General features: G+C 52.3%; 1 protein-coding gene across 1 annotated transcript; it reads right to left on the bottom strand.

Moving 5' to 3' along the window:
* Positions 1 to 1,140: 1,140 nt before the first annotated feature.
* PBK (PDZ binding kinase) lies at positions 1,141 to 11,514 on the bottom strand. The gene is made up of 8 exons (XM_062489580.1): positions 11,275 to 11,514; positions 10,164 to 10,240; positions 9,051 to 9,141; positions 8,120 to 8,262; positions 6,834 to 7,003; positions 5,655 to 5,784; positions 3,414 to 3,587; positions 1,141 to 2,673 (listed from the first exon to the last, which is right to left on the bottom strand). Exons 2-8 carry the CDS (start codon positions 10,210 to 10,212, stop codon positions 2,471 to 2,473), a joined length of 960 nt encoding a protein of 319 aa, XP_062345564.1. The 5' UTR covers positions 10,213 to 10,240; positions 11,275 to 11,514; the 3' UTR covers positions 1,141 to 2,470.
* Between the last annotated feature and the right edge of the window lie 355 nt (positions 11,515 to 11,869).

Here is an 11,869-nt window from a genome sequence, read left to right as displayed (position 1 = left end):
GGGAATCATTTCCTAAATCCTTAATTTCCTTGGGAATGTTCCCTTGGGAATTTTTCCTTAAATCCCTTCCCTTCCAAATCCCTCCCTTGGGAATGCTCCATTCCCTTGGGAATCCTTTCCCTAAATCCCTGATTCTTTCCCTTGGGAATCCTCTCCCTAAATCCTTAATTTCCTTGGGAATCTTTCCCTAAATCCTTCATTCCCTTGGGAATGTTCCCTTGGGAATTTTTCCCTAAAAATCCCTTCCCTTCCAAATCCCTCCCTTGGGAATGCTCCATTCCCTTGGGAATCCTTTCCCTAAATCCCTGATTCTTTCCCTTGGGAATCCTCTCCCTAAATCCTTAATTTCCTTGGGAATCTTTCCCTAAATCCTTCATTCCCTTGGGAATGTTCCCTTGGGAATTTTTCCTTAAATCCCTGATTCTTTCCCTTGGGAATCCTTTCCCTAAATCCCTGATTCTTTCCCTTGGGAATGTCCCTCGGGAATTCCTCCCCTCTCACTTCCTGCACAGTTGCTGCGCTCCACTGGAAATCCTGGAATTCTTCCAGGATTACCCCGGAATTCCTCGGTTTTCCTGGGTGTTTTGTTTTTTGGGGTTTTTTTTTGGGGGGGGATTTAAGTTAATTGGGGTCAGGGTTTCGTTCGTGGAATTTTTATTTTTTTTTTCTCCCTCCATTGGAATTGTGCCGGGAATTCTTCCCGGGGTTTTTCCCGTGGGATTTGCACCCGGAGCCTCCCGGGGCCCTCCCAGGCAGGAAATTCCAGGGGCTTTGTGGAAATATTCCAATGTTTTGTGACAATATTCCATAAATTTATGACACTGTTCCGAAGTTTTGTGACAGTATTCCAAGGTTTTATGATGATGCTCCATAAATTTATGACGATATTCCAAGGTTTTATGGAAGTATTCCATGGTTTTCTGGTGACATTCCATAAATTTATGACAATATTCCAAGTTTTTCTGCTCTTTGAGGGTTTTATGGAAATATTCCAAAGTTTCGTGAGGTTATTCCATGGTTTTATGGAAATAGTCCAAGGTTTTTTGAGGATATTTCCCCCTCCAAGCACCCAAATCCCCATCCAAGCCCCCCTGGAAAATCCAAATCCCAAAGGAAACAAAAATCCATCAATCCCACAGAGAGGGGGAAAACAAATCCATTTATTGGGAACATTCCTGAGGGAAAAACTTGGGAAAATCTAACTCAAAAATTAAGGAAATTCCGACCTGGAAAGAGGGAAAAATTCAAGATGAAAAAAGGGGTGGGGGTGGGGGGGGGGGGGGATGGGGAATCCAACCTGAAAAGAGGGAAATTCCAGCCCAAAAAAAAAAAAAAAAAAGAGGGAAAATCCAATCCCAAAACTGGGAGAATCCAGCCTGAAAACTGGGAGAGTCAGTCCTAAAAAAAAGAGGGAAAATCCCACCTGGAAGAGAGGGAAAACCCAACTCCAAAATGAAGGAAATTCCAACAAAAACAGAAGTGGAAATTCCAACTCCAAAGCGGGAAAGTTCAGCCGGAAAATTGGGAAAATGCAGATCCCAAAGAGTGGGAAAATGAAGGAAATCCAACCTAAAATGAGGGAAAAATCCCACCTGGGAAAAGAGGGAAAATCCAACTCAAAAATAAGAAAGAGGGAAAGTTGGACCCAAGAAGTGGGAAAATCCAATGGGAATTGGATTCCCAGTGGAAAATGTGGGAAACTGGATTCCCAGTGGAAAATCCAATGGGAAAACTCAGGAAATTCCAGTCCAGAAACACACACACAAAAAAAAAAAAAAAAAAAAAAGGGGAAAATCCAACTCGAAAAGGAAGGAAAAATCTGACCTAAAAGACGGAAAATCCAACTTAAAATAAGGAAATTCCGACCCAGAACAGAGGGAAAACCCAGTCCCAAACCTGGGAAAATCCAACCTGAAAATTTGGGAAAATCCTACCTGGAAAAGTGGGAGAATCCAACTTAAAATAAGGAAATTCCGACCCAGAACAGAGGGAAAACCCAGTCCCAAACCTGGGAAAATCCAACCTGAAAATTTGGGAAAATCCTACCTGGAAAAGTGGGAGAATCCAACTGCACAATGCAGGGAATTCCAACTCCAGAGAGGGAAAATCCGTCCCAAAAAAAAATTGGGATAGGACGGACGAAATTCCAGCTGTTCCAGAGAAACGGGAACGGCTCCGGAGCCACGTCCTGATGGAAATCTGGGAATGCCAGGCTCTGGAATTCTGGGAATGTCAAGTTCTGGGAATTGCAGGAAGCTCAGGGCTCCGGGAATCTGGGAATGTCGTGGCTCTGGGAACTGTGGGAATGCCAGGGCTCCAGCGCCCCCATCCCGCTGGAAGTGCAGGAACATCAACCTCTGGAATTCCAGGAGCGAGGGAGGAACACCAAGCGCTAGGAAAACCCGGGGAGCACGCGGGGCTCCAGGAATCCCGGGAATTCCAGAGGGGTGAGCAGGAATTCCGTGTCCGTTCAGGGCTGCGGGTCGGACTCCAGGGCCCGGACGATCTGCGCGGCCGCCGGGCGCTGTCCGGGATCGCGGGAAGTGCAGACCCCGAACAATTCCCGCACGGATCCCTGGGATGGATCCAGCGCCTCCGGGGGCAGCGCCGGCCGCGTGCCCAGAGCCGCGTAGTAGGAATCCTCGTCGAAGGATTCCTCGGAAAACGAATCCTCTGGAATTCGGAGAGGGAGGCGTGGATGTCGGGAGAGAGCGGATCCCGGGAATCCCCTCCCCAGATTCCAGCCCTGATATTCCCGGAGCGAGCCCGCTCTGGGAATTCCTTCCCAAGGTCCCAAATCCCAAGCTCCCCTTTCCCAGTGGAAGCCATTCCCTGGCTCCTGGCCCTCCAGCCCTTTCCCAAATCCCAGCTCTCCTTTCCCTCGGGAAAAGGCTCCGAGGATTCCCTGGATCCTTCCCTGACCCAGCTGCACATTCCCAGCTCTCCCAGCCTGGCATTGGATCCATCCCCGTCCCGACTCCTCTCCGGGAAGGAATTTCGGGAATTCCCTGGGGCTTCCCTGGGAATTCGGCACTCCAGGAAGGGTCTGCCTTCCCTTATCACATCCCCAAATTCCATAAAAAAATCCGTCAGGGATGGATCCTGAGTGTCCTAGATCCCAGAATCCCGGAATGGTTTGGGATGGGATCCATGGACCTTCAATCCCATCCCAGGGACACTTCCCATGATCCCAGGGTGATCCAAACCCACCCTTGGACACTGCCAGGGATCCAGGGATTCTCTGGGAATTCCAGCCCAGCCGGGAATTCCTTCCCAAGCTCCCCTTTCCCAATCTCCCCCTTTCCCAGTGCTAATCCTGGCTCCCATCCCTCCATCCTGTTTCCCCCCCCCCCCCCCCCCCCCCCCCCCCCCAAATCCCGTCTCTGATCCCATTCCGGGCGGGAATTCCCAACCTTCGGATCCGCTCTGGGACAGGGGCAGGTGCGGGATGCTGAGGGACAGCATCTCCCACAGGGTGAGTCCGAACGGGAAAATGTCGGATCTGTCCGAGATGATCCCGTGTGGCTCCAGCGCCTCCGGAGGCTTCCAGGGCTCCGTGCCCACGTAGCACAGCTCGGGATCGCTCACTGCAACGGGATCGGGAATGGGAATGGATTGGGAACGGGACTGGATTGGATTTGGAACGGGATTGGGAACAAGATCCCAGATTGGAAAGGAAATGGGATCCCAGATTGGGAATGGGATTGGATCGGACTGCTTTAGGAACGGGATCCCAGATTGGGAATGGGATTGGGAACGGGATCCCAGATTGGGAATGGGATTGGTTTGGGAACGGGATCCCAGATTGGGAATGGGAACGGGATCCCAGATTGGGAATGGGAACGGGATCCCAGATTGGGAATGGGATTGGATTGGACTGGTTTAGGAACGGGACCCCAGATTGGGAATGGGATTGGATTGGACTGGTTTAGGAACGGGATCCCAGATTGAGAATGGGATTGGTTTGGGAACGGGATCCCAGATTGGGAATGGGAACGGGACCCCAGATTGGGAATGGGATTGGGAACGGGATCCCAGATTGAGAATGGGATTGGGAACGGGATCCCAGATTGGGAATGGGATTGGGAACGGGATCCCAGATTGGGAATGGGATTGGATTGGTTTGGATTAGGAACAGGGTCCCAGATTGGGAATTTGACTGGAATTGGGAATAGGATTGGGAATGGGATCCTGTATTTTGAACGGGATTGGGAACAGGATTGGAAATGGGATTCCAGATTGGATTGGAATCAGGGATTAGGAATGGGACCCCCATATTGGGAATGGGATTGTGAACGGGATCCCATTAGGAATGGGATTGGATTGGGAATGGGACCCTGAACTGAGAATGGGACCACAGACTGGGAACAGGACTCAGGATTGGGATCCCAAACTGGGAATGGATCCTAGACTGGGAATGGGAATGACATCCTGGATTGGGAATGGGATCCCAGATCAGGATAGTGGATTAGGAATGGCATTGGAATGGGATCCTCTATTGAGAATGGGATTGGATTGGGGATGGGAATAGGATTGCAAATTAGGAATGGGATTGGATTGGAATCCCAGATTTGGATTGGGATTCTGGATCGGGAATGGGTTGGATTTAGAATAGAATCCCAGATTGGGAATGGGATTGGGAATGGGATCCCGCATTGGGAATGGGACCCTGAACTGAGAATGGGATTGGATTGGACTGGGAATGGGATCCCACATTGGGAATGGGATCACAGATTGGGAATGGGATTCACGATTTGGATCCTAGATTGGGAATGGATCCCAGATTGGGAATGGAATACTGGATTAGGAATGGGATTGGATTTGGAATGGGAATGACATCCCAGATCGGGATAGTGGGTTAGGAATGGCATTGGATTGGGGATGGGATTGCAGATTAGGAATGGGATCCTTCATTAGGAATGGGATTGGATTGGGAATGGCATCACAGATTTGGATTGGGATTCCATATTGGGAATGGGATTTAATTAGGATTGGGATCCCGGGAAAAAACACATTCCCACAGGGGGATTCCAGGAACAGGGGTCTCCCCTTTCCCAGAGGAATTCCAGACTCCTGGATGCATTCCCAAGCCCTGGAGATCCTTGATGGAATTCCAGTGCCCTGTGGATCCCTCCAGGAGTTTCCAGTACCTCCAGCTCCACATTCCCAAGAAACCTGATCCATTCCCACCCCCCCCCCCCCCCCCCCCCCGCCCCCTCAAGGAGATTCCAGAACCTCCAGCTGAATATTCCCAGTAAAACCTGATCCATTCCCATCCTCTGGATCCAGATTCCCAATAGAACTGGATCCATTCCAACATTCCTCCAGGAGACTCCAGAGCCTTCACATTCCCAATAAAACCGAATCCATAATCCCAATAAAACCTGATCCATTCCCATCCTCCAGCTCCACATTCCCAATGAAACTGGCCCATCCTCACTTTTCTCCAGGAGATTCCAGACTCCATCTTAATATTCCAAATAAATCCCAAGGCAATTCCCAAGGCTCTGGCTGGGAACAATCCCTGGGTTTCCCCCACCCCAATTCCCACTGTCCCCTAAAACCCCCCCTCCCCAAAAAAGCCTGGAATTCCCTCTACGCCCAACACCTCCAGGGAAGCCCTGGATTCCCAGGGAATTCCCGGGAATTCCCACCTGCCAGGTTCTCATCCAGGGGCAGGGAGACTCCGACGTCGCAGATTTTCACGGAGTCGAAGGCGCCGCGCACGACCACGTTGGGGGATTTGATGTCCCCGTGGAGCAGGCGCTGCTCCGTGTGCAGGTACTGCGGGAATACCGGGAATTCCCGGGGAAAACGTTCCCCTCGGATAGGGGAGAAAGGAAGGGGGGAAAAAAAAAAATCCCCGGATCCGGCCTTGGAAAGTCAGGGATCGGGATCTTGTGGATCAGCCCTCTCTGGCATTGGATCCATCCCCATCCCGACTCATCTCCAGGAAGGAATTTCAGGATCCAGGGGCTTCCCTGGGAATTCAGGACTCCAGGAAGGGTCTCCCTTCCCTTTTCTATTACTGAATACCATAAAAATCCCTTGGGATGGTTCCTGAGCATCCTGGATCCCAGAATCCCGGAATGGTTTGGGATGGGATCCATGGACCTTCAATCCCATCCCAGGGACACTTCCCACGATCCCAGGGTGCTCCAGCCTTTCCTTGGGCACTGCCAGGGATCCAGGGATTCTCTGGGAATTCCAGCCCAGCTGGGAATTCCTTCCCAAGATCCCAAATCCCAAGCTCCCCTTTCCCAGTGGAAGCCATTCCCTGGCTCCTGGCCCTCCAGCCCTTTCCCAAATCCCAGCTCTCCTTTCCCTCGGGAAAAGTCTCCGAGGATTCCCTGGATCCTTCCCTGATCCAGCTGCACATTCCCAGCTCTCCCAGCCTGGCATTGGATCCATCCCGACTCCTCTTCGGGAAGGAATTTCGGGATCCAGGGGCTTCCCTGGGAATTCGGCACTCCAGGAAGGGTCTCCCTTCCCTTTTCCATCCCCAAATTCCATAAAAAATCCATCAGGGATGGATCCTGAGCATCCTGGATCCCAGAATGGTTTGGGATGGGATCCATGGACCTTCAATCCCATCCCAGGGACACTTCCCATGATCCCAGGGTGATTCAAAACCACCCTCGGACACTGCCAGGGATCCAGGGATTCTCTGGGAATTCCAGCCCAGCCAGGAATTCCTTCCCAAGATCCCACCCATCCCTATCCCAACCCCCCCTACCCAGCAGCTGGAATCCCTCCCTGTCTCCCCTCTCTCCCGGAATCCCAGGATTTTCCCGGAAGTGTTTTCCCGGGATTTTTCCTGGCATTCCCGGTACCTGGAGACCCCTGGCCATGCTCAGGGCCACGTGCAGGATGGTGGGAGCCGGGAATGCTCCCAGACCCTGCTCCCGGCGTTCCTCGATCAGGTCGTTCAGGGATTTCTCCCCCCCAAATTCCATGGCCAGGCACAGGCTCCCGTCCGGAGCCTCCGTCAGAGCCCGGTACCCTGGGAATGGGAAAAAAATGTGGGATCCGTGGGAAACATGGGAAACTCTGTGGGAAACGTGGGATCTGTGGGAATGGGAAACGAACGTGGGATCTATGGGAAAGCTGGGTTCTGTGGGAATGGGAAATGTGGGATCTGTGGGAAATGTGGGAATGGGATGCAAATGTGGAAAATGTGGGAAATACGGGAAACTGTGGGAAACATGGGATCTGTGGGAAATGTGGGATTTGTGGGAACGGGAAACAAACGTGGGATCTGTGGGAATGGGAAACGTGGGATCTATGGGAACCTGGTATCTATGGGAATGGGAAACGTGGGATCTGTGGGAAACGTGAGATGAACGGGAGATGTGGGAATGGGAGCCATGGGAATGGGAAATGTGGGAATGGGAGCCGTGGGATCTATGAGAGGCATGGGATCCATGAGAACAGGATCCATGGGATTCGTGGGAATGGAACCTATGGGAATGGGATCCATGGGATCTATGTGAATGGGAAACGGGAATGGGAGCTATGGATCCATGGGAATGGAACCTGTGGGAATGGGAGTCATGGGAACGGGATCCAGAGGAACAGGATCTGTGGGAACAGGATCCGTGGGAATGGGATCCATGGAAATGGGAGCCGTGGGAACTGGAATGGGATCTATGGGAACAGGATCCATGGGACTGGGGAGGGAATGGGATCCATGAGATCCATGGGAATGGGGTCTGTGGGAACAGGAACTACAGGAATGGGAACGGGATCCATGGGAAGGGGAGCCGTGAGAATGGGAGCCATGGGATGGGACTGAAGGAACAGGAATAGGATCCATGGGAATGGGATGGGATTGATGGGATGGGAATAGAAATGGGACCAGTGGGAATGGGAATCGATCCATCCCCTCCATTCCCACAGATCCAAACCCTCCATTCCCAACGGATCCAACACCTCCATTCCCACCAAATCCACCCCCTCCATTCCCAACGATCCACCCACTCTATTCCAATGGATCCAATCCTTCCTTTCCCATGGATCCAATTCTTCCATTTCCAAAGATCCACCCGCTCCATTCCCAACAAATCCAACCCCTCCATTCCCAACAAATCCAACCCCTGCATTCCCGGTGAATTCCCACCGACGATGTTGGGATGCTGCAGATTCCGGAGGGTCTGGGCCTCTTCCCGGAGTCTCTGTTGGAAGAGGCTCCGCTGGCTCTGGGAACAGCCAGAATTGATTTTCTTCACGGCCCACGGAGACCGGGATAATCCCCGCGGAGACCTGGGCGGGAAAAACCTCTGGAATTCCCATGGAAAATGGGGAACAGCCTTGGAGGGGGGGGGATGGAGCTTGTGTGGAATTCTTGAGGAAATTGGGAAGAGGATCCAGTCTGCCATGGGACGGGATTGCTCCAAATCCCTCGGTGGAATTCTCAGGGAAAGGGAATTTTTTATCCCCTGCCATTCCCAGATGGAGCTGAGGGTGGTGGAGGGAAGGAACGGAACCCAAAATCCTGGAATTCCAGTTTGCACTCCAAATCCCTGGATTCTAGCCAACAAAAGGTTTATCCCAAAAAAATGGAGCCCAAAATCCTTGGAATTCCAGCTGGGAAAGGGTTATCCTAAAAAAATTAAAGCCAGTTCCCTGGATTCCCAAGAATGGACCCCAAAACCTGGAATTCCAGCCAGGAAAGGATTATCCCAAAATAACGGACCCCAAATCCTTGGAATTCAGCTGGGAAAGGGTTATCCCAAAAATCCTGAAATCCTGAATTCCAGCTGGGAAAGGGTTATCCCAAAATAACAGACCCCAAATCCTTGGAATTCAGCTGGGAAAGGGTTATCCCAAAAAAAGGGACCCCAAAATCTTGGAATTCCAGCCAGGACAGGGTTTATCCCAAAGCACTGTGCTCCTTCCTGGCTCTGCAAATCCCAAATCCCTCCTTTGGCCCCGCATCCGTGGGGAGGAAATCCAGGATCATCCCGAGGATGGCTCCGTCCTTCCCGAGGGCTCCTTTCCCACCCGCTCCGGGATTTCCTGGGATAACAATTCCCAAAGGCATTCCCAACCTTTTCATCAGGTACACGCTGACTCCGGTGCCAAATCCCAACTTCTGCATGAAGGGAGAGGCCGGGATGGTCAGGGACACGGGGCCGGAATCTGCAGGGAAAGTTCCCGGTGATCCCGCAGGAAAATCCAGCCGGGATCGGGATCTCCTCCTCGGGAATCGCGGGTGGGATGGGAGGGAACGGCCTCGAACTTCCAGGGAAAGTCCAGGGGGAGTTTTCGGGAATGTTTCCTGCCTGGAAAGGGTTTCCCAGGCCTAGAGTCCCCATTCCCAGCGGGATTGAAATCCCTGGGGATTTTGGGGATGCGGATCCGAGAAGAGCCGGGAATGGCTGGAATTCCCAAAGCATTCCATGATTCCCACTGGGTGCTCCAATTCCATTCCTGACTCTGATATTTTAGGAAAGCTCCTTTCAACCCTCCCCGTTTTTTTGGGTTTTTTTTCCAGAATGTTTTCCCAAATTCCAACTCTGTTCCCTGGATGGGTTTGGTCCCTAAAAAATCTGGAGCTCCCGCAGATCCAACCCCCAATTCCAGAGGGGAATTTTGGGCAGCACAAGGGAAACTGGGATAGGAAACTGGGAATGGGAAAAAAGGGGATGGGAAATGGAATGGGAAACTGGGAATGGGAAAAAAAGGGGATGGGAAATGGAATGGGAAACTGGGAATGGGAAAAAAGGGGATGGGAAATGGAATGGGAAACTGGGAATGGGAAAAAAGGGGATGAAAAATGGAATGGGAAACTGGGAATGGGAAAAAAGGGGATGGGAAAAAAAGGGAATGGAAAATGGAATGGGAAAAAAAGGGGATGGGAAATGGAATGGGAAAAAGGGGGATGGGAAAAAAAGGGGATGGAAAATGGAATGGGAAACTGGGAATGGGAAAAAAGGGGATGGGAAAAAAGGAGGAGGAGGAGGAAGGCCTGGCAGTTTTCCAGGGAATCTGTGGAATTGTCCCAGGAAAGGTTGGGCAGGTTGGGAGCAGCCTCTGGAATTCATCCCAGGCCATTCCCATTCATGGCTCCAGGTTTGGAATGAGGGCGTTCCCCCGGAAAACCTCTGAGCTCCCGGGGATTCCTTGGGGGAATTTTCCGGGATCATCCTGCAGCTCCTCACCCGCTTTGTCCCGGCGGGAAGAGACGGTGGGAGACTGGAACGTGTCCATGGTCCCGATCCCGATCCCAATCCCGATCCTGCGGGCACGAGGGGACATGGAGGGACCCCAATGGCGCTGGGGGGATGGATTTGGGAATGGGGAAATCCTGGAGTTGGGAATTTGGGGAAATCCTGGATTTAGGGAAATTGTAGATTTAGGAATGGGGAAATCCTGGATTTGGGGAAGTCCAGGATTTTGGACATGGGGAAATCCTGGATTTAGGGAAATTGTGGATTTGGGAATGGGGAAATCCTGGAGTTGGGAATTTGGGGAAACTCTGGATTTAGGGAAATTGTGGATTTGGGAATGGGGAAATCCTGGATTTGGGGAAGTCCAGGATTTTGGACATGGGGAAATCCTGGATTTAGGGAAATTGTGGATTTGGGAATGGGGAAATCCTGGATTTGGGGAAGTCCAGGATTTTGGGCATGGGGAAATCCTGGATTTAGGGAAATTGTGGATTTGGGAATGGGGAAATCCTGGAGTTGGGAATTTGGGGAAATCCAGGATTTGGGAATGTGGGAAATCCCAGACTTGGGGAATTGGGGAAATCCGGATTTGAGGAATTGGGGAAATCCTGGATTTGGGGAACTGGGGAAATCCTGGATTTGGGGAATTGGAGAAATCCTGGATTCAGGAATTATGGGTTCCTGGATTTAGGAATGTGAGAAATCCCATATTTGGGGAACTGGGGAAATCCTGGAGTCAGGAATTACGGATTCCTGGATTTGGAAATTAGGGAGGTCCCACGTTTGGGAATTGGGGGAGGTCCCACATTCGGGAATTGGGGATTTGGGAATTGGGGGATTTGGGAATTGGGGGGTTCCGGACTGGAGGGATCCGAACCTGGAGGATGGAGCGGATCCCAGTTCGGGGTTCTAGGGTGGGGAGGAAATCCCAAACCAGGGAATGGGGCAGTGCCAGATTCGGGAACTGGGATGGGCCCAGGTTTGGGAATTATGGGGGAGGGGATCCAAGGTTGGGATGTCCTGGATTTGGGAATGGGGGGAATCCCAGTTTGAGGGCGGGAATTCCAGCTCGGGGGTTCCCAGGAAGAGCCCCCGGTCCCACCTCGTGTCGGGCTCCGCTGTCCGGGGAACTCCGAGATCCTCTTCCCGATCCCGGGAACTCCGGGATCCTCTTCCCGATCCCGGGAACTCCGAGAACCTCTTCCCGATCCCGGGAACTCCGAGATCCTCTTCCCGATCCCGGGAACTCCGGGATCCTCTTCCCGATCCCGGGGAACTCCGGGATCCTCTTCCCGATCCCGGGAACTCCGAGAACCTCTTCCCGATCCCGGGAAATTCCGGGATCCTCTTCCCGATCCCGGGAACTCCGAGAACCTCTTCCCGATCCCGGGAAATTCCGGGATCCTCTTCCCGATCCCGGGAACTCCGAGAACCTCTTCCCGATCCCGGGGAATTCCGGGATCCTCTTCCCGATCCCGGGAACTCCGGGATCCTCTTCCCGCTCCCGGTGCCGATTACCAAGGAACTCCGGGATCCCTTTTCTGACCCCTGGGAACTTCGGGATCCTTTTCCTGCTCCCGGTGCCGATCCCGGGAAACTCCGCGATCCCGCTCCCGCTGCCGTTCCCGGAGAATTCCGGGATCCTTTTCCCGCCTTTTTCGGCCGTTACCGGGCGCAACGTTCGAATCCCGCGCGCC

Source organism: Cinclus cinclus, chromosome 3 (assembly GCF_963662255.1).
Source record: "Cinclus cinclus chromosome 3, bCinCin1.1, whole genome shotgun sequence".
Taxonomy (NCBI): domain Eukaryota; kingdom Metazoa; phylum Chordata; class Aves; order Passeriformes; family Cinclidae; genus Cinclus; species Cinclus cinclus.
This window is presented reverse-complemented; position numbering and strand designations above follow the sequence as displayed.